Here is a 25631-nt window from a genome sequence, read left to right as displayed (position 1 = left end):
AGTTTGTAGGCGCCAGAATAGAAGTGGCGGGATTGAGATTATTTGGCCATGTAAAACTACTACACCAGGAAGGCACTGAAGTTGGCATGTCCCGGGAAGGGCGTAAGATGCTGACCCAATCAAATATGGCTAGAAACTATTAGGAGGTGGTTGGGACTGCAGGTGCCAAGACTCGGTCACTACTGGGGCGAAAGAAAGTTTTCGCCAGAGACCGCGTGTGACCTGACTTGCGAGCAAAACGAAAGCTGCGTGGAGAATATCAAGGTTCTTATCGACCATTTAGAGTTCTTCACAACTTTGCCATCGTGGTGTAGCGGCCGATGGCGCTGTGGAGCAAAGGATGCAGGGCAGGGGACGTGGGAAGAGGTCGGGGCTGAGAAAAGTAGGTCGGGCAATGTCAAATGCGCCGAGAAGAAACGTGCCAAAACGTGTCCAACAACACGCTCCGAGCGATTGCGCAAGTGTTATGTCAGTGCGCACGACAAGAAAGCGCGCCGACCGGCCCCCTGGCAACGGCCGACGCCGTTCTAAAAGCGGGCAGTGCGGAAGAGAAACGGGCTCCCGGCTTTGGGGAGAAGGTTGGCCGGCGGTGAAAGTGTTGCGCCCGGCGTTATCCTCTCAGCTGGTTCCCGCGCCAGTTCGCAGCAGATTGGTCTCTCGGTAAAGTTGACAGCACTCGCTTCCACCGGGGTCCTCGATTTAGCTGGGCGGAGCCTCCGACCGGGTCTTCTTTGACTCGGCACTGCGCAGCTCGACAGAATCGGTGTCAGCGGGGCTCTGGGTTTTGGGGCTCCGGCGTCCTTGATCCGGTGAGTACCGCGCCATCGCTTTTCGTGTCGTCTGCTGCGGTCGTCTGCTAGTACGCGTTCAACCGGTTTCGCACCCGCTCAGCTTTTGATGAGAGAGGTCTTTGTGTTGTGTTGAAGCTGCTAGAAAAGGAATATAGACCTGCGAAGTTTGCGCAAGTTCGAGTGCAAGCCGCAGCGTGGTTCCGAAACGTAAACTGGGAGGACGACGTCACGCGCGGTTGCGCGCAAGGGGTCAGCAAACTTCCGCGTTGCTCGCCGCGTTTGTCGTGCGTGGGCGCGAACTGAGCGGAGAGATAGTTGCTGCCTCTTTGCGAAATGTAGTACAACTGACGGCTCCTCGCGTCTTTGGTCGTGGGCGGGCCATTCAAACGTCTGAATGCTGGATTCGTGAGGAGAGCAATATCTGAAAATTGCAGGAAACCGCGAACTTTGCGTGGAAGCTGCGTGCGAATTAGCGAGCGGCTGAAGTAAAAAAAAAAAAAAAAAAAAAAAGAAAGAAAGAAAGAAACAAAGAAAAGTACATCTCTGTGTCATTGGGCACTTATGCAAATATCAAATGGAAACTTTTTCATATCAAAGGATTGAGGCACAGGTTTCCATCGTAGGAGACCCCGCTGCACCCCAGCCATATCTCTCTTGTACCCTGTCTCCTCCGTGAGACAGGGAGGGGCAAGTTGTATCCGTAACACGTACTGTCAATGTATGCGAAAGGCCATATTATAGTGTAAAAAAATTCAAAGAATTGAACCCTCTCGGAAGCTGTGGGCAAGCCACTTTGCAAAGACTTTAGGGATGGGGTGACGAATCTGAAATAAATTTCCAGCTTGATTGTACGGTCGCCTAGCCTGTCACGAGGAGCGCGGCCTGGCTTTAATTTAGGAGCTTTGTCTGCAGACGTTCAGTCTCCTCAACTTGTTAATTTAGATTGCTCGAGAGCTCTGTATTCTTTTTTTCGCAAATGATTTCATGGGCCGTCTCTGAGCTTTCCAGAACTATTGTAGACTGGTGAATCGAAGACACCATCAATTTTCACGCAGGAGCTGAATACTTTATACCTAATGCTCCGTGATCAGTACTCGTCATAATTAGGGGACATGTTTTCTGCGCTTATTATCGCCCCTAGAATCGGTGTTGTTCGGTGTCCATAATTAGTGCCGGAAACAGACCAGCGTTATCGGTGTTTGTGCTGAACAACGACTGCATGCCTATAGGGTTATAATTACTAATTATCCCCCCCCCCCAAAAAAAAAAAAAAACTGGCCGTCTCCACTAACACGAAACCTGGGGAGGGACGAAGCATGTAGTGTGTAAGTGTATGATGCGGTTTAGATGTATGACGGGGTTTCGAAGTTATGATGAACTGTATAATGCGGTTTCGATGCTGAGCGCGTGGCATCTTAGGCCTTGGCGTTTTTGCCCAAGGAGACGAAGCCGTTGGGGGGTTGAGGTATACATCTTTGCTGTAAAAGCCTCGAAGCGTTCTAACGCGAGGCGTTCGAAAACGAGTGTTCTGGTATGTTCTTTTAGTACGAGTTTTTGCCCACTGATATGAAAAGTTCTAGCGCGAGGCGTTGGAAAACAAGTGTCCCGGTGTTGTCCCGTGACTACATGAGAAGCCGACAGCCCGAGCCCCTAAGGTGCTTCGTCCCTAAAATTATTAAGCTGGCGTTACACACCTTTACTGAGGAAGTGTTACCCTTACTGGGGTTTCGCACGTCTACCGAACCACTTTACACTAGACATGCACCCGCAAGTAAAGAAAAGCTAGGAGAAACTTCACAATTCTCTCAAGAGGAGCATGACACCAATACTTTACTTTGTTAAAAAAAGATGGCGTCATTTTTTTTACTTTGTTTTCACTGATTCGGAGGAAACCTTCTTGGGTATTAGTTATCAGTTTTTGTCGATACATACCACAAATGACACTCCTTCCTCGTGGCGCCGGTGACTACAAGCGGGTTCCTCCATCCAGGTTCCCGGTTTAGTCCGCTCCTCTCCTGGCTCGAAGAATTAAGTCCCTCTAGAGCCCGGCGTAGCTGCCTGCCGTAGCTCAAAAGTGTTCGTGTTGCTGAGGGCTGAGGGCCGTATAATGGAGCAGCCCCAGGTTGCGCGAAGTAAGCTAGATGGTCTACCACACACATTAAATTGCTTGTCGTATTTTGAGGGGACATCTGGGCTAGTCTGGCTTTGCTAGGGAAAATGTTCATGATTTATATCTGTCGCAGTTCCTGAGCTTTTGTAGCCGAGAGACTTTTGTTAGGCTTGGGGAGAAGTTCTCGAGAATCTGTTTGGATCTTGAGCCTTTCCGCGATGTTGGGACTGTGTTGTGGGCGGTTTGTGATTTCCCGCGCGCTCGTTCTACTCTCTCGTTTCCCTCGAAAGCTTTACGCCCCCGGAGTCTAGATGAGGCCCGTAGGGAAGGGACCCAGGGTGGCTTTTGGCGGCTCCAGTATATTGAGCCGCCTGTGGATTCGGCCGTCAATGATGTTCCGCTCACCGTGCAGGTGACTATTTCAAGGCTTTCTTTTTGGCGCCCTCTGCACTTTCGAGGGTGAGAGCAAATTTCTCCGGGCGCAGCGGAAAATGAATGACGGAAGCGTGAGAAAGAAAGCGGAGGAGAAAAATGGGTGGAGGAATTTGTTGGCTCAATACGGCATTTCAGCATGTTCCAGTTTTGTCGGGTTGGTTTTGTCGTATGTCGGGTTAGTTTGCAGCCATATGCCATCGCAATAAAATTCAATATCGCAGTGAACAATATCGCGACAGCTGCGCTCAAAATTCGCGCTACAAACTAGTGTAATCTTCGGGCGTATTTTCTTTTCCCCCCTTTGCTAAAGACGAAAGATTTAAGTGCCCTTAAAATGGCCGCCGCTGTTAGGAGTAAAACCGGTTACAAAAATGTAAACATTGGTGCCAAAGTGTGTATGTGAATTCATTTCAGTAAGGCAAATCGATTACAGTAGACTCTCGATAAACGGAGCTTCAAGGGACCGAAAAAACTAGTTCTGTTTAACAGGAGTTCTGTTTACTTAGATAGATGTGTGAAAGTGCAAATTTATGTGTGTACACACTCTTAATACCATTTCATGGAACTCTAAGCACTATAAGGTGAGGGTAGCTGATAGTTTTTCAGGAAGCAATAAAACTACAAGAGGTTTAGGCACAGCATTCACAAAGTTGATTTTTGCAACAATGAGTCGCTGTGCATCACAAAATGCATCAATTATTCTTGTTTGAGTCCTTGAAACTGCATCTTCATGGAGGCTAGAGGCCTCAACTTCGCGAGTGCTTACGAGCCCCCGAATTTAGAAGACGACAACGCGGTAATGAAGCGCGGATAGCAACGCGGTGGCACGAACGAGGCAGCACGAGCTGAGCCTTGAAACCGTCGTCTTGAATCGAGACCGAACGACTGGAACAAGAACTGCGATGTTGCATTCGTTGCGCTAACAGGGCTGACCGCTAACGAGACGGGGCTTATGAGGTCAACGAGGCTAAGAAAAACATGGAGGAAGACAAACAAAAAACAAAAACGAAACATCCGGAACCGTAAAAAGCTGATTCTCATGTCAATGGGTTTCACAAGAAGTTACATTTCTGGTTCCGTTTACATGGTGATGCAAAATTTTATTTCCGATTACCGAGAGTTTTTCTACGTTATCTGAATACAAAACCGACCAACTTACAGGCTACTGTTCCGTTAAAGCGGCAATTCCGTTTAAGCGATTTCCGTTTATCGAGATTCTACTGTACTTAGTTTGAGCACATTTGAGTTCGTATGGGTATTTTTTTTTTTATTGCGAAAGTTGCAGCATAAAACGGTGGGGCGAGTGAGACTAAATGTAAATGGGTGGGAATTGAACTAGGGTCCTGAAGCAGGAGCCGAGTGCGTTGCAACCTCAGCACGTCGCCAGCGGCAGAACAAGAGTTCGTGCGGTGCTGACATCGTATCGCATGACGGGTGAACGCCACGTCCCACCACGCCTTCCTTTGTGAAGTCGGCTTTCCATCACTGTGACTATGCTTACAGTGAAGCACCCATTGCAGGGCGTTTTAAGATCAGACGTTGGGCGAAACAGTCGTAGCCCCCGATATGGTGCAGGTGCCGCTGCTAAACAACGCCGGGATAATTTTTACACATGACAATTTAATGGCAAAATGGCATTACCGCATGTCCTCCACTCCAACTTGCATCATAAGTACGGGAGAGCGCGCAAAGTCCACTTTCTTTCCCGCACGTTTTGTGTTTTGCTTTGAGGCGTCGTTTACGTTGATGCCATTTCTCTGTAAGGGCATTTAGCTCTGCGGTGTGGAAGAATCACCAAGCCCTATACTCGCAAACACCGCTCTAGAATACTTCACATGGATGAAAGTGTGTGCAAGGTGTAGGAAAAGAATGACCAATTTGAATGGCATTGTGTGTTTGCATACATTGACAACAAAAGAAAAGCATTACCTGGCGACAAAAACGCCAAAGCAGGCCTATGTTCTTTCCCGCCCTCTTTATTTCTAATGCGAAAGCATTATATGTCTCTTGAGTCTAAAAATCTGGAGTTCTTAACGACAGGCCATAGCGGATGGTACCAAAGAAATGGCTGACGGTTTAAAAAGCAATACCAAGTGCGTGAAAAAAGCTCGGATTGACGTTAAATTTTTCAGGCAGGTTCCTGCCAACAACGTAAATTAATAACTTCGAACAGAAAATTTCTTTTTTTTTTCGGCCTCAATAAAAATTTAACTCGGTCCTCGGGTTGCGAGACAAACACGCTATACGCCCACACAACTGGCTGCCTAAACGCACTGCGTGCGACCCTGGACACGTAACGGCACGTGAGCAGAACGGATACAGCTCAGTCACGGAGAACGTTGATTGTGAGAAAGTAGTGGGTGTAATGTCGCCAATCAGCCTGTCGAAGTAATTGGCGCCTTGTCTTGTGATCTGAGAGGCTTCTTCGACGGGCGTAACACCAGTTTCTGTACCGGCTAAGCACGATCGACCACGCAAATTCGCAAGCAAGGCCGAATGATAAGAAATGAAAAATGCCAGGGGAGAGCTAGGCGCGCGAAAGCGAAGAGACGTACGGATACACGATATATCAGTAATGAAGTGCTTGATAAGTACCGCTAGGGGAAACCATAGTGCGTTTGCATTCAATGCACGCAAGCAGACCTAAGTCCTCCGAGGAATTTTCGAATGTAAACATATTTGCCAATTAAAATTTATCCCGAGCAAAATAAATTCTTGAAAGTCATTAGCTGCTCTTTGTCTCTAAAAAAATCAGTTTCGAATGTTGGGCCTGCTTGCTAAGCTTGTTAGATCTTACTTTAATTATTACTATTACGGCTGTGGGAAGTTGGTCGCCTGTAGAATAACCAAGCTCCTTTTTGCACGGCTTCCTAATTGAAATGCTACCTGCACGTTCCAGACTTAGGTATTTAGATAAGCGCCGCGGCGCTTATCTAAATAATGGTTTGTCTAATGATCGATGTGAAAATAGCGGGAGTTCATTGATCTGATCGGGGTAGTCGTGCTTTATTCTTGCCCAGTCATGCGATTGTCTGCGAAAAAAATCCAGGCGGGGGTTTACCGTGACTCCACAAAATTGCGTAAGGGTCGTCGCCCAGTCTTGTATCACTGTATCCGCGTTGTGGAAGTGCCAGTAGCGCTGACCTCCGTGCCAGCAACGGATGCTTTAAGTAACAATAACAGCAACAAATGCTCAAAGAACAGAAAAACAAAAATTGGCACACGAGCCGAGAATTCCCGCAGGTGACGGAGTGCTCACAGCTGCTTGGCAGCAGCATCGAACGAGTGTAGTGGCTCTTCTGTTATTTTTTCTCTGTCAAGGGACGGGAGGGTTGGAACGGGAGTGTTGTCTCCAAGGAGGTTGTATAAAACCTCCTTGGTTGTCTCATCATCATCGGAATCATCACCTCGCAATGCCGTTGTCGTTTGTTTTACTTGAGTTGCTGTGTGGCTGCTGTGGTACGAGTATTTATTCACAGCTAACTTTATGTCGTTTTGTAGCGTGAGCTACACTGGCCGAGGTTGAGCAGTTTCGCGTGGCTCCTGGAGAGCCGTGCTGCGCATGCGCGGGAAGCAGTGACGTCACACGGCGCACAGAACGTTGCTCGCTGCCTTGCGTCTCACACCCTACGCACCCAGCGTCTTCGCCGACCTCCGTTCCGCACGTGGCGGCCCGGTCCACTTGATGATCATGCGACGGGTGGCCGGGTGTGCAACCGATGGCTCGTGCGTCGCAGTAACACCGGCGTGCGCCTGTGGAACCAGCTTAGCTCTGGGGTGATTGGTGACGCTGCGACGGAGCCGCTTGATAAATATACATGTGTCACATAATGCGTATACCGTGTGTGTGTGTCATTGAAGCAGCAGTAAGCATGACAATCAAGCTAATCCTAGACAACCAGGAAAGCTAAGAATAACCAGCTGAACCTTAGCTCACGCTACGTATATCCTGGCATAGCCGAGCTAAGCCACTTAATCTTTTTTACTGTGAACATATGTTTGACGTTGTACGCGGGTGGTGACCGTGGTGGTCACTTTTCTGATGGAGGCGAAGAGCAAAAACGCCCTTGTGCCGAGATTTCGGCGCATGTAAAGATGGAATCAAAATTAATCCAGAGCCCTCCACTACGGCGCGCCTCATAGCCTACATGTAGCTTCGGGGTGTTAAACACCAAAAATCAATCAACTAAATTATCTATTCAACGTTGTATGAGGGTTTGAAGCATCAACTGTTGCAGGCTTTGGCGTCGTCAGTAATAATCGGTTCGCTATAAGGCGAAAACCTCAAAGCCCCATTTCGCGAAAAAGCGCCGTTGTTGTGCGGTCAAGAAAATGGTCAACGCAATAAAGAGTGAATCAATAAAAAGAAACAAGTGTGTGATACGATGGTATGCAGCCCGGTGCACTATACTGTGCTATTTTTTCTCTTTTTCTCCATTGGTATTTCATTCAAAACAGAGGAACACACAACACACACACACACACACACACACACACATATATATATATATATAATATATATATATATATATATATATATATATATATATATATATATATATATATATATATATATATATATATATATATATATATATATAGGACAGAAATAAGAATTGGCATTCAAGACAACCTCGGAAAGCAAAGGGGAAGATGTAGTACGTCAAGATAAAGAATTTGGAAAATAAGAAAGTGGAGAAAAAATGCCCGCCAGGTGGGATCCGAACCTACGACCTCCAGAATACCGGTCTGGTGCGATAACCACTACGCTACCGGCGGGGCTACTGGAGGTCGTGGGTTCGGATCCCACCTGGCGGGCATTTTTTCTCCACTTTCTTATTTTCCAAATTCTTTATCTTGACGTACTACATCCTCCCCTTTGCTTTCCGAGGTTGTCTTGACTGCCAATTCTTATTTCTGTCTTATTTCAACGAGCCCCTCATTTCCTATTCCGATTCGATATATATATATATATATATATATATATATATATATATATATATATATATATATATATATATATATATATATATATATATATATATATATATATATATATAATATATATTATGGCGCTTAATGTACAAGGCGAAACGGGTAATCTGGAATCACACCGCTGCAAAATAGGGTACCAATCTGGTCTAAAATCATTTGCTGTAGTAGCATTTTGGCTTAATTTTCATTTGTCTAAAGTGCAACTTGGAAGATACCATCGACTCAGCGTTTCTGTCAAACATACGCGTTTTTCATAAACTGTGTATGGCCATCAGAAAAAAAAAAGGAAGGCACATCATCGCAGGGAGCTGCAAACATTTTTGTGTCTTCTGTTAACTGTTGACTTTGGTATGCTCAACAGTTCAGCAATGTTTTTTTTTTTTTTTTTTTTACTGATAAGGCGCTATAGTGTTTTGCGACGTGCGTGCTTCAATGGACACGCCAAAAGTAATTAACACCCCACTGTGTGCGTTACCGTGCTATCTCCGCACGTTGCGAGCGTATAACCAAAGTTGTCGTTGTTTTTTCTTTCCTTGTGGTGCATGCAATACACCTTTAGGGGAACTGCGAGAGCTGGGCGTGTTGGTACATGTTCATGGTGGGAAAAGCGCTACAGCGACAAGGACAAGTGAGTACACGGGACAAAGCGCTTTGTCCCGTGTACTCACTTGTCCTTGTCGCTGTAGCGCTTTTCCCACCACGAACACCTTTAGAAGCTCGGCCAGGAGTTGGAAACTTTGAGAAGCAATGTGACCGCTTCACAAAATTCGCAAAACTACGAATTTAAAACGTAAAGGTTGTAGAATAATGCGTGCCCCGTGACACCTGAAGGTGATGGCACGTGAGTAGAACAGGAGCACAGCAGCCACGCAGTACCCTGATTCTAGGGTAGCTGTGGCGTGTGTCCGTCTGCTAAAAATGAAAGCGCTCTGACTTCGAAGTGAGAGTGTGGCGCGATCTGGCCGGGAGGACGGGTCACGTGATACAAAACGCCGTGGTTTTCCCTGCGGCTTCCCGCGCTGGCTGCACGGCGGAGCTACAGGCGCGCTCCTCCAATTAGCTGCTCCTAAGGCCCCTAAAATTAGGGACCTTAGCCAAGGTAAGGTCCAAAGCTGCCTTAGCTTCTCTGAGATCGCCGATGCATTCGGTTGGTACGCTGCCTCTCGCGCGCTGATTGCGAGCCGCCTTGGCATCTGGCGACTCCGAGCCAGAGGACCGGAGCGGCCAACCGCATACGCCATAAGTATCGCCGCGCTTTCACATTCAAATCTCGTAAGCAGACCTAAGTGTACCGGGGAATTTTTTGACCCCCTCATCAATGTCGTCGTCTTTGTCGACGCGAGGCGGACAAAGGAGTTGGAAGTCTTCGCTTAAATGCGAGCGTATATCTCTAATCACATATACAATGACCTTTGGAGCCATCCAAAGTCGGCAGTTTATGCGGCACATATACCGCTGCGCGTCACTTTACGTCCCCTTTTTCAATGTGCTTAGAATATAAGTAACGAACTCCTTCCTCAATGAATTCGCCGAACTGCAAACGATATTAATCTTTACTCTTGGTTTGAAGCTTTGATAAAACTCCCTTCAAACCCCTCCTCCTGCTACTGCTGTTGCTTTCTGCGACGTTTCAAAATTTTACGACGTGACAGTCGGCACGTTCACTCAGAGGGCAAGGCTGACTCTTTTCATCCTTATCTCTTGATGTTGTTCTTTTTTATCTCTACACCAGCAGCATGAAACAATAAGGCGCCCTTTTGTCTTAATTTTGCCTTATCTGTTATTACTGTTCATTAACCCTCCACAACTGCGCGCTGTCGCCTTACCCCGAAGTCTATACATACCTGCGGAAATGGTTTGCTGATATATCTTGCCCGGCTGTTTTACTCGTCAGCGCTATATGGGGATATTAGTACGTCGCTGCGCTCCTTCGTCCACTCTTTTTGTGGAAGCAACGGTATAGGTGCTGGGATACGGTTGCGGTTTACAGTCGAACATCGCGAAAAGAAAGACGGACGGATAAAAAATGACACGCACCGCGCCTCCTGTGTGCCTCCTTTTCCCCTGTCCTTTTCTTTTTAACAGCGGAGCTGTTATAGGTGGAGCCTTTTCGTAAGTCTGCAGTAGGTCGTGCGTCACGCAGGGGCAGGAGCAGGTTCCCAGACCCACCAATAGATGGCGCAGACCGGTTCCCAGATACACCGATAGAGGGCGCAGTGGTCTCGCAGGTAGGCCGTTTGGCCTTATAATAGGAGCGCACGGAAAGATAACTAACGAAGCAGTGCAGGGAGACATGGGCTGGGCGTCGTTTGAAGTTCGAGAAAAATATGTTTTGAGATGAGGCTGAGAGCAATGGATCAACGTAGGTGGACAGCTGAAGTTTTTAGGTACCTAACTTGAAAAGCGTGGACGCGCAGTGGTTGAGGAAGACTAGAAGGCTAACGACGAAATACGGAAAGAACAGTGGAGAATCAAGGACAGCCAAGGTAACAAAAAAAGAGGCTAGGCAGATAGAAACGAATAAATGGAGAGAAAAAACGGAAGCTAAAACGTCGTTAGAGATGTACAGGGCTGAGAAATTGGACATCAGAAAGGAAAATTTCTGCGATAATTCCCAGGGCAGTGCTTTGCTTTTTGAGGTTAGAGCAGGTTGCTTGCGAACTAAAAGGTTTGTGGGGCAGTATTCACAAAGTGATGGGGTATGCATTGTCTGCGGAAAATAAACAGAAAATATGCGGCACATAGTGTTAGAATGCGAGGGTATCCGTCCAAATCTAGAGGGAGATATTCGGCTTCCAGAAACCCTGGGAGTGAAGGGTAACGCAGATGCAGTTCACTTCAAGGCTGTCGAGGTGACGAAAAGGAGATTAGAATGCTGGTGGACGAAAAGCAGAGAAGGATATACTTCTTAGGACAGCTACCACCTGTAACAGAAAAAAAAACTATTTTGTGCCTAATAAGTTTTTGTGCCTGCCCTTAGAGAATGTAAAACATATATAGGTATATTATTTTTTTAGTTTTTTTTGTAAGATAACGCGTCATCACCCCGTTATAAAGGGGATACCACTATCAATAATAATCATCATCATGCGGGCTCCTCTCCCTGAAAGGGTAGGGAGCCTTCCGCCGCTGACGTTTAGCTGCCGATTGCTTTGCGCGAACCGTCGAATTTGCGCGGCGACGGCGCTGTCGTTCTCGAGAGAGCGCCCATTGCCGTTCGAGCCGACACAAGAGAACCACAGCTCCGCTGTTTCGACAGGATTCACACTGGGTGGAACCGGTTTTACTTTTTTTTTTTTGCTGAGCACGAGGTCACGGGTTCGATTCCCGGCCGCGGTGGTCGCTTTTCTGATGGAGGCCAAAAGCACAAACACCCGTGTGTACGAGATTTCGGCGCACGTTAAAGATCCCCAGGTGGTCAAAATTAATCCGGAGCCCTCCACTACGGCGCGCCTCATCGCCTGCGTTGCGTCGGCGCGTTAAACCCTACAATCAATCAATCTTCTCTTTTTCGTCGTTTGAACAGAATGAACTACTACCAATCCGCCCGATTGACAGCCTTCCGTAAGGGCGGTAAAACTGCGCCGGTTTTAGAACGGACAACTCGTAATGGCCACTGCATAGTTTCGTGTTGCTGTTAATCCAGGAATCTTCAGCTTTTTTGAGACGACCGGGGGGTCCAAAACGTGTGAACGCTTTGCATTATGAAATATATACGCAAAGCTGTATGTATATATTTGGTAACCCACAGGTAACGTAGCGCGCAATGCAAGAGTAACTTTAATCGTGGTACTGTCTCGTCGGTACACTCTGCGTCTCTTTGGATACCGAAGGATACCGATGTGGCACCGGAGTTACTTTAAAATGATTTAAATGTAGCTACGCCGGGTTGTATAGTGATGGCCAGGGGCTCCGAATGAGTCGCTTTTTTTCATCTGACGCGTAATTGCGCTGGTTTTTTTTAACTTTTTATTCCTGCTTTCCATTTGCTTGCAAATCGACGCGTGTACTGCCATCACCACCTAAATAAGGGTAAGGCCTAACAGCTTACGCCCGGCGACATTCCACGGCGATACGATTGGTTAGACACGCTCGTTCAGGCATACCTCCACGTGGATATGTTTTCCCACGTTTTCTTTTTAAATTGGCCACTCGCATGCGCTAAATGGTCCACTTAGTGACGGCTCTGGAAGCAGGCTTTTTTTCTTATATAGAAGGTTTTGGTGTACTACGCAGACCTCAACGGCGCGCAGCTAGGGCATCTTGTCTGCACCTCGATTGCACGAAGTGGCATGGACGTTTGTCAGAACAAATGTTTACGAAAGATAAACCGATAAGGCAGGGTTGCTCTCGGGAAACCCTCTGTTTACCAGGCTATCTGCCAATGTTTCGTAAATATGCGCTGCGCACAACATAGTGTAAACACCGATAAGGCGATAAATCTTTTATATGGGTCCGCGTTGTTGCATGTCGTCCTTGGCCAGTTGGGCTGTCTAAGATCTTCTCTGAGCGTGTAAGGCCCTACAGGGCCGGCCGACGATTTTTCTGCGAAAATAAAATAAAATCGCAGGCGATCATCCCAAGAAGATAAGCCTTGCTAGAAGGCTGCAGGTCGCACAGCTGCAGGTGATATGTTGAGCTGCAGCTCTACAAGGCGATACGCGTACAGCTGTTGGCGCACAGCCGTGAGATTACAATGATCCAGCAAGGACAATACTTGATGCAGTACATTTGGCTGGCGATTTTTGCGGGAAACGTAAATTTGCGCGGCGACGGCGCTGCCGTTCTCGGTCTGGCGCCCGTTGACGTTCGAGCCGATACAAGAGAACCACAGCTCTGCTGTTTTAGGCATGGTTGAACTGGGTTTAAGCTTTCATGGGACGAGGCGTGGTAACGTGGGCACAGCGACGTAGAGAGGGCATAGGCTTGCGAGGGTAAGAGCAAGTACGAAGCAAGTACGAAGTGGGGAGAGGGGGAGCGGGCGCCAAGCGCAGGTGGGCGGAGCCAAGGGTCTGAGAGTATGTGCCGAGCGTGGGGGGAGGAGAGGAGAGGAGTCGGCCAATCGGACAGCGTGAATTCAAAAGATGGTTTGGAGGAGCGCGCATTTGTAGACGAGTACGCTTGGCGGTCGTTTGTCGAATGTTCCGAAAATGGGTAAAGTCGCGCGCTCTCCGGAAGAAGAGGCCACCCGGCGGGAGCGCCAGCGAGAGTTGGCGCGCGAACTGGCGTGACCAGGAATCGATCTGCTGACTTTGAGAAGTTGTATCAAGCTATAGCCTTGCCATTAGTGAACGCCAGGTAGCTTCGCTGTTAACATCAGCGTTCGCGACAAGAAGTCAATGAAGCTGGACTAATTTTTTTTTCCTATTTTCTGAAACGCTAGTTTGTTTGCAACTTTGTTATAGCAAAATAGGAGCCCTACAATAGACCTTCGGGCTTACACACGTAGCAGTTTATTTTTTTATAACACAAAGATCGGCGAGCGAGAGACCTTCTCCCGCGTTTTCGTCCGCGTGGAGAAATGGGGAGCGTGGCTTACAGGAGCTGGGTTGGTATATCGAGATGAATGTTCGGGAGAGAGAGAGAGAGAGAGAGAGAGAGAGAGAGAGAGAGAGAGAGAGAGAGAGAGAGAGAGAGAGAGAGAGAGAGAGAGAGAGAGAGAGAGAGAGAGAGAGAGGAGAGAGAGAGAGAGAGAGAGAGAGAGAGAGAGAGAGAGAGAGAGAGATGGAACGTTTATTGAAACAACAGGGACGGGGTAGGGGAGAAAAAGAGTTAGGAGCTGTGGGCGGCCATCCTATTCCGGTAGGAAGAGGAAAAGTAGAAAAGGAGGAGGAGATAGCCTTTATTACATTAGGGAGACACTAGGTCAAGTGGGGGAAGTGGGAGTAGAGGGTGGGATATTCGAGGCTTGGGACATCTTGAAAATAAACCGTTCAAGTTGAAGCTGGTTGGCTCCTTACGAAGGCGGAAGAGAGTAGATATTCGTTCTCAGAAAATTATCTGAATGTGGGAGGTATCCCATTATTGATTTATATATTCAATGCCTTAGCTACTCGAGTAGCACCACCTCTTATTTTATTTCTGAAAAAAAAAAACAATCCTTCGCATGTTGGCCAGTAACAGACACGCATACTCAGAGCTTTCGAGTTGGCTGTTGCTACGCGGACTTAACAGCCTGCTTCGCTGGGTGATTACCCATGGCGTGAACGTTCAGTCACGATGAATATGGAAATCGTGCTGGCTGCAGCCCAACTTTCATGTCGAGTGCACTACTGCTGAGTACCGGCAGATGCTTCTCTTTGTCAAGTGCCCCGTCGTCACGAACGCTTTGTCCATGTTGTCGCTCAGCATGCGCCAGCAGCAAAGCAGCGGCAGATATATCGCCCTTTGAAATGAGGTTATCTTGGATCTCAAGAGCAGGAATCGTCATTGAGTGCATGAACAGCCGCCCCGAGTCAGCGAGTTTTGCCAGGTTCGAAATGCCCGCTTGTTGCGGCGGAGTACTTTGGTGGGGAATTAAACGGTGTGAAGGAGGAGTTCGGTTGCTCGCCCACGTCAACGCCAACTTTGCTGTTTTCAGGTCGAGGTCACGTCCGCCTATCGTCAGGGAGGGGGATACCATTCGGTGCTCGCGTGGAGCGGACTTCGCGGTTCAGATCGGATCCCCACGAACACATGGTGCCTGAGAAAGGCAGGTTTAAATGGAGAGGCCAGACTATCTCTACCACATTAGATCTGGCAGCACACTCTAGCCACGCCGCGCGCATTATATCTGGAGGTAGATATGGACCTATTTCACCGGATATCGGTCCGGTCCGTACGTATTATGCGTCCCAACGTCCGCAAAATACATTCACCATGGTCGGGTACTAAAAGCAATTGTGCTCCTGCGTATGTAAGCCCTCCCCGCCAGCCGCGAGAGCTCGCGCTAATGAAGAAACCATACGAATTTACCCGCAAACGCTTCGTGCGAATCACTTGTAGATAAAGATTTAGCTTCCTCGCATTGAAGCCCACATTCGGATTCCGCTTCCTGCAAGCGTGTGGATAATTAGGAGAACTGGAAGAGGCGTGTGCTGCGAACGCACTTGTTGCTTTGTCACTTGTTGCAGAGTCCTTCAATGCTTTGAAGGACTCTGGTTATGGTTCCGACTAACCACATTGAACCATCCATGGCGGAGGTGATTTTTCAAGCAACGTTTACAACGTCCGGAGAGGTTTTTGTTTCAGCCACCACCGTAAAATTCAACGTGTTGTGAGTACTAATAGGGCAGAAGGGTTGTATGGGCCTTCCCCGAGTGCGGTCTAGGATGAAGCGAAACCTCCGAAGCTGGCAGTGCCTTTTCACCGTCTGCGCCATCGGGCTTTCTGGTCGTAAAAGAGGGCCCAAGCTATCCCGGTACGCTACTTTCGTCGAAATGCGTTCCGCCTGGCCATTAAAAACGTGTTGTGGGCAGGTCTTATCGCTCGCCCCGGACATCAGGTCAGTGCAGGCGGACCGCTGAAAGAGGTGTTCTGCTCTCCTATCGGTCAAAATAAACTTTTTTTTTTTTTTTACACCAAGCGACCATGCTAAGAGAAAACGGACAGGTCGAGCAAGCTCTGTCGTAAAACTCGCAAAGCTGCTTTTATGATGAAGTTTTAAATAGAAAAAAAAAAATCAAACGTGGCGTGCGAAGATGTAAATTAGCTATACTGCAAAAGAAAAAAAAAATGAATACATAAATTTTCTTTAACTATCATGGTATCTTTAACCGGCAAAACATGACCGGAAAGTACGGGCGAAGTGTGTATGCACAAAAAGAAAAAGCTTTTAAAGGTGCATACGGTTGCGTGCGCACGCAAAAGATTTGAGTCTCGTGCAGAGGCCGACGGTTAGAGAAATTATCTATGGAAGGGGAAGGAAAATGACGCCCTCGTTATTCGCGAGGTCACTTGGCCTCGAGATATCCGCAGTCGCGTAGCAACTGCATGCCTACAGTGCAGACCATTTGGGTGTCGAAGAACGAAGACGAGCTGGCCAGCAGTGGGCTGCCAGAATTGTCGAAAAACAGTTGTTTACTTTGTTACCTTTTTTTGCTGTTCTCACCGCCGTTATCTCAAAAGTGCGAACGCAATCTTTCTTGGCAAGAGCTGAAGTGAGAGCAGCTCGACAAGGAGAATTTGATAATGCCTTCGCGCATGTTTCCTTTTGTACGTGCGTGGCAGGGCCGTATACTCATTGCGGAGGCGAAGAAAGCGAAAGTAATATTCACCAAAGGTCACTTGATGGAGATATATCACCCTTGTTTTTCGTCTTCAATGGCTTATAGAACGAAGAATCCGCCATCTCAGAAACGCGACACGCGGAAATTCCGCAGCCCGTCACTGGCTGCGGCGCGTTCCATAGCTCGGGCCTCAAAACTGACATAACAGAACAGAACTTTATTAGAAAGGGATGGCACGTCGGTCGGCTTGTGGATTTAAGGGGGGGGGGGGGGGGGGTTGTAAAGGTTTATACGTTACATTCGGAGGTCAACGCCAGAGGAGCGCGCGAACTCCCACAGAGAAAGCTCAGCGTCTGCCGTGTATTGGCTGGCTGCAGCGGCTTAAAGAAAATCCTGGGCCATTTCCACTAAAGTAAAACCTGAAGAGGTGCGAAGCATGCAGTGTATAAGTGTATTCAAAGATTGTAAGTCTCTCTTTTGCCACACGGCGTGCGCTGGTTGGGCGCCGGAGCAGCACCGGTGGGAGGAGCAATCGCAACTTCCCGAGGCGGTGGATATGGTACTCTTTTGTTGAACCGGATTCAAGCTATTAAATGAGGTACAGACTGACCGTAAGTTGTCTTCGTGTCACACGCCGCAGCATGCTAAAAAGTATGCGTTACAGGAGAAAACCTGTCGTTTGAAACCTGTTTCGAGACGGAACTTAACAAATTTCTGTTATTAATTCAATTAAATCCTGATTATCCGTGTATTTTGTATTGGTTTAAATAATGTTTATTTTGAACCGGTTTTATTCACTATACACTTGCATTTTGACCGTCGTTTGCGATCCTGACGACGTTAGGAGACGACGACAGGCCGAGCCCCTAAGGTGCTTCGCCCCTAAAAGAAAACTGAGCGCAGCGCCTGGGCGTTTGCAGAATCACGAAGGGAAAGTGGAGACTCAGGGCGGCGGCTGCGGCGACAGCTGTTGGGCTGCCGCTCTCCTCGCCCCGAGCTTCGCACTCCGGCTGTTTCCGATCCCCTCGTCCAAAGGCGCAGCATTCACCGCGAGCCAGGGCGCTGCGGCGTCCGATTGAACACTCAGAGGCGTTCAACTGGTCATTAATGCTTTCGCACTTGCATTTCGTTTACAGGGCCGGAATGAGTTCATACGATTTCGGGGAAGGGTTCGGAGAGGAACAAATTTGTTCTATTAAGGAAAAACGAGGAGCCTTAGCAGCGAATGTTACGGACTAGCGGAGTTAACTCAACATAAAATCCCGAGCCATTTCCACTAACGAAAACTGGGGAGGGGCGAAGCATGCAGTGTATAGGTGCATTCTTGGCGCCTCGGCGTTTTTGCCAGTGGAGATGAAACCGTTGGGAGGTAAAGGTATACAGCTTTGCTGTAAAAGTCTCTTGTCTTTGAAGCACGAAGCTCTCTATCGCGAGGCGTACACCTCGCGATAGAGAGCTTACACGTGTTTGCAAACTCGTTTGCAAACACAGGAGCAAACACTCCTTTGCTCCTCGCACTGGAGCGCTTCGTAACGCGTACTGAAAAAACACCGCGACAATCGCTTGTCGCGGTGTTTTTTCAGTACGCGTTGTCGCGGTGTTTTTTTCAGTACGCGTTACGAAGCGCTCCAGTGCGAGGAGCAAACGAGTGTCCCGGTGATTTTTTTAGTACGCGTTACGTTCTAGCGCGAGGCGTAAATGAGTTTTCCGGTGTTTTAGTACCGTGACTACATGAAACGACGATTGCGACGGCGATTACGACGACGACGACGACGACGACGACGACGACAGGAGGCGCCAACCGCCCCAGCCCCTCTTCGCCCCTAACAGCGTCGCGTTTTTACGTATCTGGAACTTCGCAAAACGCGTGGGTGTAAGGAGAGGGCCTTCGAACAATACCTCGGGCGCCTTCTTAGCTTCTACTTCGCGTGTTTAGTCAGCCAGAGCGAAATATAATTTTCGATGGATGTGTGGGGGAAAAGTCGGATCGACCGTGACGTCTCGAGTTGTTCGGCTGCAAGGGGGGATGAATCGTCGCTGTACCGCCTACGGTCGCCTCACACGCAGGGAATGTGTTTCTAACCTCCTACCATTTGACTCATTCCAACAAAAATGGACGGGTCCACGGGTTACATTTATGGCATTGTAACAGTCGCTCCCGCAATTGCACTCAGATAACTCACATATGCTACGTAATAGGCTAATGTAGACGTTGTAGGCGTAGTCTTCCACCGTGGTGCAAATTTCTTATGCAGGCACAGCTTCGAATGTGGGATACTCTATATAAAATTAAATAAGCACTGAGCAAAATCAAACCGAGTTCGGGGTTCACGAGCCGAAGCTACTTCTGGGCTTTGGTAAGCCTAATCATGAATTTGTAGTACCTGCTTTTTAGTTTCTACAGCCGCCGAGATGACGTATGCACAATGGCGGTTTTGTTTTGCGCCTTCGGAAATCGCGGCCGGGCACCGAACCCGCGACACTGTCTGCAGCAGGCAAGTGCACTGTATCTATTGAACGCCGCGGACGGTAGGGTAACGCTCCGAGGGAGGGGTAACGCCCCGACGGGGTAAGCAACTATATAAGTATATGTATACGAGGCGGCTCTCTCACGGCGTCACGTAGGTCGGCGACTTCGCTCTGGCAACTCGACAACTCGAACTACCTCTCCGCTACTGCACATAATTAAAATTGTGGCGACGACCTTAGGCCAAGAAAGACATTGTCTCGTCTTTCTTTCTTTCTTTTTTTTTTTTTGAGTCTGAAGATATTCGTACGGAAGTTCCGCAGCAAAAGCAACACTTCTTGGTTTCGGTAAATTTCCCTCCTAACGAGATTAAATCAGTAATTTCTATAGGTGATTTCAGAGCTTCCGCAATACCTACTAACATAGAGCTACACACAATAGTTTGTATGAAATTCTATGCCTCCTAAGGCCCGTGAAGTCACCCCGCTTGGTTTTTTTTTTGCGCTATATGTTACCCGTAAAAATGTCTGGAAATTTGGCTTCTGGGAAATTTGGAAATCTTGGAAATTTGGCTTCTAGCAAGGTTGAATAAATAGCATATATCTGGCTGAAAAGTGTTTTCACAACTCTAGGCACCGACATAGTTTTTAGGTCTGAAATACACTGACATAAATATATGAAAAGAAAATGTTTTTATCGAGTTTACATGACTAACATCTATAGCTCAACATTGCTGTGCAGTGAAAACGCGTGCGACTTGCAAGCACTCTGTGAACCTTCTCGGTCGCCAGAAAACATCTCCGCAATATACACTGCATAAACCGTGCATCCGAACCCTATTATTTCCTCGTTTCTGTCTCCATTTTTGTTTTGTCTTCTTTATTAATCTATCTGCGTAGGTGCTGCGTAGGCACAGGTGCGGTGACAAAAAAAAAAAGAAAAAAAACGGTAGTCTTAATTTGTTTTGCAGCGAAGAGCGAAGATGTGCTGCATTTCGCCGGACACGCATTGCGGCAATAATCTCTTACAGTGAAAACTACCTTATTACGTGCCCAGCAGTCCACGGCGATGAAAACCACGATGTCACGCGTTCATTACCAACAGTGACCTGCCCATCACGTGACCCCACAATGCCAACTTTAAAGTCACAGCAAATTCTAAACAAAGCAACCAACGTTTACCATTCGAAAATTTTACATAGCTAAGAAATAAACAACAGCACATTCAGTGCAAACGCGCCCGAGGGAAAAATGATTGATTGATTGTAGGGTTTAACGCGCCAACGCAACGCAGGCGATGAGGCGCGCCGTAGTGGAGGGCTCCGGATTAATTTGGACTACCTGGGGATCTTTAACGTGCGCCGAAATCTCGTACACACGGCCGTTTTTGCTTTTCGCCTCCATCAGAAAAGCGACCGCCGCGGCCGGAAATCGAACCCGCGACCTCGTGCTCAGCAGCGCAACGCCTTAGCCACTGAGCCACCGCGGCGCGTCCGAGGGAAAAATAACAGGGTATGATTTTTGGCAAAAATTCACGAAACTCAAAATTTTTTGTCCGTGATTGAATATAGCTAGGGTTGTTCGTTTTGGGGTTTATATAGTTTTTTTTTTAAATCGGGGGGGGGGGGGTAAAAATTGGGTGGTATTTTTCGAAGTGATATTCGGGGAGAAATTGGGCGTTTTTGTGAAACCATTCCGAAGTTCGGGTGTTTTCGGGTTAATTCTACGGGTGTACTAAGTATCACACTGAGTTTATCTTAGAGGTTATCTAGAGTTTCTTAACTCTAACGCGTTAAAATTGGTGTTTATATTAAGCTGGTAATGGGGGGACGTCAGGGTTTCCTAGGGAATGCTCTCCGAAATTTTGCATTTGTTAGGAAATCAATCACTAATGATGACGGCAAAAAGCATTGCTAACTTCTCAGATATTAAAAATTTATTCACGAAAAGCTGGTCATCGATGTTTCACTCATCCTTGTTTACATGCATTATCATCTGCTTGCACAACATGTCGGTCTTCATTCGAAACCTGTTTGATCGCTGAACGTATCTCAACTGGGAGAAAGTCCTCCAGACTACAGCTTTCATTATCTGGGCACAACAATGTAAATGCAGCATTTTCCAGCCTGAAGTAGCCAGCGGTAGAGGTATGACAATACTCAATGAGTTCGGAAGGTGTATTTGTGGGGCTTGCTTCCAGCAAGTACGGGTTGAGGACGGCGGACCGTCAGCGCATGATTACGCTGATCGCTACTTTGAAAAGGTTCATTCGGGGAGAAATCGGGTTTAACCCGAATCTCCTGAAACATGTTTGGGGTGTAAGAATCGAGCAACCCAATTAACAGCGTTGCTCTAAACGAGAAATTCAGGGCCTCTTTTATTTGTCATTTTGCACAGCTCAGAGCTGCTCCAAAGCAGCTGCGTGTGTTATTTGCACATAGAATCTCTACGGCGGGAGCAGTTTAGGACTACCCAGGAGGTCTGGCAAATAAAAGAGACCACCAGTTCAGACTGCCGCGTAGCAAAGCGAGCGTTACTCCGGCGTCTTGCCGTCTACCGCCGCATCGCGACGGAAGGACCTTCCGCACTTTGCGTCGAGGACCTGTCGTCGACCGCAGCGCATTGTTCACGGTTGGACTGCAAAGACGGGGGTTACTGCTTCGCGTTGAGTCAACGGCGGGGTATGACGAACGCCGTCACGGAAAAAAAGAAGAAAAGCTCGCTGTGAACCAAACACGGCAATAAAAAAAAAAAAAAAAAAAACGGAGGCAAACAACGTCACCCGAACGTCAGTGCGCAAGGACGCCTGCAGCAACCCGATCTAGTCGAGAGAAGCGCGCTTGCAGCTGCGCGCGGTGTTGTATTCGCGAGCGAGGGAATGCTGTGGGGAAGCAAGCGCGCTCGAAACGGGATATTATAACTCGTAATCATCGACGCTTTCTCGCAGGGACGCTCAGAGACAAGAGGCGCATGCACGTGCTCGCAGCGCGCGAGTTTGTGGATTGGTTTACATGCTCCGCGAGTCGGCGGCGGCCCTCCTGATAAGGCCGATTGCGGAAACGGGGATGCCCTCTATCTGCAGCCACAAAGTCCGGCTCGCTATCGCCGACGGCCCCCTTTGTTTGGCGATGAGCGGCGGGAACAGGGGGAGGCCCCTGGACCTGGACGAACCGAGGAGAAGCTCGCTGCTGCCTCATCTATGACAGAGCGCCCAGATACAACCCAATGGCTATGAGGTATGTGGCGGGCTCCTTACGCTGTGCGCCCTCCGTGTCTTTGCACTGCTGTCACGCGCGTCGTTCTTAATTAAAACAACGGGGCATGCAAGACGCAGTTTAGAGATGGGAAAGAAGTGCAGCTCATGGTTGTAGAATAGAGCGGGTTAGCTAGCCGCTCCGTGATTGACGCACCGGAACCGTGCATACGTGTTGTTTTGACAGGAGCGGGGCAAGCTGTAGCGCCCTTTCTCACTTGGAGCTTCGCAGCATGTACGTGAGGCGAGCGCATTCAAGTAAACATCTAAATAAGTCGCGTTCAACTTGCGTCCAACGCACAGGCTGCGTGAGTGAGTGATGTCAGCTGACAGTGTGAGCAGCTGATACGCACGTGTAGTGCACATAGTCTAAATGCCGCCGTTACCTGCGCCAACGACTACTGCAGCCCTGACGCGTGTCGTGCTACGATGCTCACGCGCGAATCCGGAAGGAACGTACGGATTTCCAGTGTCCGCAGCTCTGTGTACTGTAAAGACCTTCTCAGAAAGTTCTCAACCGCGTGATCAGAAAACTAGTAACCTTTTACCTAAAAAAATGTGGGGGGTTACTCGCTCTCCTGTACATGCTTAAACAGAAATCAACATTCTCTATACGTCCAACTACGGACAAAAAACAAAACCTATGCAATATCTTCATTATCACATGTATAATTGGTTAGAATTGAGGACATTACGAGAAATAAAGCTTAAACAAAAGAAAACAAAAAAATACGCACTGTGGAAATAAGTACGCTCTAAGGCTGTTTTTTGTTGATTCTGTAAGTGTGCCAGAAGATTACAAGCTCGTAAACATCGGAAGGGTACTAAGGCACGGTTGCCACCAGATTGCGCAGTAGCCAGATGGCGGACCCGGAACAACGGATATCTCTGTGCTCAGTTAAGCAGAAACAGGATATGCAATAAATATCACGACAGGAACGTTCTAAAAGGCGATACAAAACATGGCATTAAAAAGAAAGCTGCTGAACGCTACAGCAGAGGCTTACGCTTTCTCACAGCCCAACTGGCAAGCGGTAGCTTCCTGAGCAGTGCGCAGCACTTCCGGTACCATGTTTTGGGTGAGCAATGCAGGAAATCAGGGCCAATATCCGGTGACATGGTGTGCCTCCAAGTGTATGAACACACGGCACTGATTTTCAGGGTGTTTGCTTCATAGGCGGAGAGTTTTCATTTTCCCGGGAAGGGTGGGGGGAGGGGGGGGCTCGGCCTCTCCTTGACTTGCAGCCAATGCTGATGATGATGATAAAATGTACCAATAATCATTTACATACGTACATACACACATACATAGATACATACATATATGCATGCATGAGTTTATATGCTTCTAGTGCGCTTGTCCTACTATGGTATGCGAATTCGCAGGAATTAATGCAAACTATGAAACTCAGCCGTCCACGTCTGCGCCAATCCAGTGATGCAGTAAGCTTTTAGTCCCTATAAAATTTTAAGTGAAAACGTAGAGGCAACTCTAAAGAAATGTCAACTGGTAATGACATTGATAATGGCACTTGGGGAGTAGGGGAAGGGGGCAGGGACCAGCATCCCCGGGGTGGGGCACAGCCCCGGCCTCCAGGAAACACCGGAAGGGGCTGGGGCCCCCGAGGCTATGGTTTGTTTGTTTGTTTGTGCGTGCGTGAGTGTGACTTAGCATTCTGGGTTGCGCTCTCATTTCTTCGACCCCGTGCGTTTCCGGTCTCCGCAGGCTTAACGGTTCTGCGCTGGCTCTCGCCCGAGGCCTCCTGCGCGAACGTTCGGAAGTGGGCCGCCGGGAGGCATCGTCGACGTCCCTCAAGGAGCGGCTCACCCGCGCCTTGGTGGTTCCCGTGCCGCATGGCCAGCTGGCCGGCAAGCAGTGGGGTCCGGACGACGGCCAGCCAGTGCTGGCGCTGCACGGCTGGCTGGACAACGCGGCCGTGTTCGAACCCCTGGTTCCTTTCCTTAAGTCCGAGTTCAAGTTGGTGGCCCTGGACCTGCCGGGACACGGGCTCTCTTCGCACCTCCCGCAGCGCTGCCACTACACCAGGGACAGGTACGTCGAGGAGGTCCTGTCGGCCGTGGACCACCTCAAGTGGGACACCTTCTCGGTCCTGGGCCACGGCATGGGCGCCGGCATCGCCTACTACCTCGCCGCCTTCCACCCGGACAGGGTCTCTCGACTCGCGGTCATTGAGGGCTCCTTCCCGGCCACGTGTCCCGGTCCGGAGCCCTCCGCCGCGGAACACCGGGGCGACGCCTCATCGTACACGAGAGAGGAGGTCCTCGAGATCCTGGCTTCGCGAGGTCACCATTCCGTCGCGGCAGAGCTCCTCATGGCCAGGGGCTGCGCGCGCGTCTCTTCGGGCCGCTACGTGTTCACGGCTGACCGGCGGGTGCGCTGCGCGCCGCCGCAGGGTTTGTACCCGGGCGTGTTCGACAGGAGACTGCCCCGTTACAGGAACAGCATGATGGTGCTGCAGCGGGACTCTAGGCCGCTGGCGGGAACCCGGCCGCAAATCGGCGCCCTGGAGGCGATCGTGCGCTGCCTGGGTGCCGAACAGTGCTCGCGCTTCACCTACGTCGTCATGGACACCGAGAAGAAGAACATGCACGTCACGGAACCGGACGTGGTGGCGCGGAAAGTGAACGACTTCATGTGCTCGTGACACCCGGGAGAAAGCCCGAGTGGAACGCTAACGACACACGCATTATTTTAGTCGAAGAGATTAGACGAGACAGCTGTTGTACGTAGTGCGAGGAGGTTGATATGTACACGGAAAGAAGTTCTAGGGTAACGGTCATTTATGCCCGGTACCCACATATTGTTCGCCTATCTCCCCCCCCCCCTCTCTCTCTCTCTCTGCATACGTGCGTGTGAGATTGACATTGTGGAAACATCCCGTCCTACGGTGGAAACATCCTGTCCTCGTCAAGCAGAGTGGGAGAATGAGGTGATAGTTCAGATAGAGACATCCAAGTCTTGCAGATCGGAGAAAGGAAAGCAAGGGAAGGTGTATTTATTTTCAGTGTACGTAAGGGGGGGGGGGGGGGAGGTGGCTCAAGGGACTCTGCAACACTTCTGATAAACGATTTCACTTTTTCCTTTGCGCCTGGAAGCATTGTGAAAGCTATAGTTATTGCCAGCACGGAGCGGCACTGCGTGATTTGGTCGTCGCAGAAGATACGCCTTCCGTGTATGCTTTGCTTTCGAGGCTTTTTTTAGTGGATATCGAATGCGTTCATTTCTGCAACTGAAGGAAAGACGGCAATAGCCGTTGTACCACTGTAATGATATGTAATTCAAGCGGTCCAAGTACGCCAAGACCGGGAAAGAGAGAAAAATCTTTTAAGCAAGTTTCTAAGTTACCTGACGG

General features: G+C 48.8%; 1 protein-coding gene across 3 annotated transcripts; it reads left to right on the top strand.

Annotated features, from left to right (window-relative positions):
- Positions 1–611: 611 nt before the first annotated feature.
- Positions 612–25289, top strand: LOC144170425 (serine hydrolase-like protein). 3 transcript variants are annotated; one of them, XM_077700214.1, is made up of 3 exons: positions 612–809; positions 22087–22240; positions 23984–25289. In XM_077700214.1, the coding sequence occupies exons 2-3, from the start codon at positions 22230–22232 to the stop codon at positions 24921–24923; spliced, it is 951 nt and encodes a 316-aa protein (XP_077556340.1). In that variant the 5' UTR covers positions 612–809; positions 22087–22229; the 3' UTR covers positions 24924–25289. The 3 variants fall into 3 exon arrangements, with proteins under 3 accessions (XP_077556340.1, XP_077556338.1, XP_077556339.1); XM_077700212.1 differs by having other exon boundaries at positions 21952–22240; XM_077700213.1 differs by lacking the exon at positions 612–809 and having other exon boundaries at positions 21885–22240.
- Positions 25290–25631: the final 342 nt, after the last annotated feature.

The sequence above is a fragment of the Haemaphysalis longicornis genome, unplaced genomic scaffold, assembly GCF_048455015.1.
Source record: "Haemaphysalis longicornis isolate Haplotype H1 unplaced genomic scaffold, Haemaphysalis longicornis Haplotype H1 scaffold_2, whole genome shotgun sequence".
In the NCBI taxonomy this organism is placed as follows: Eukaryota; Metazoa; Arthropoda; class Arachnida; order Ixodida; family Ixodidae; genus Haemaphysalis; species Haemaphysalis longicornis.
Note: the sequence above shows the minus strand (reverse complement) of the source record. Positions and strands in the feature narration are given on the sequence as shown.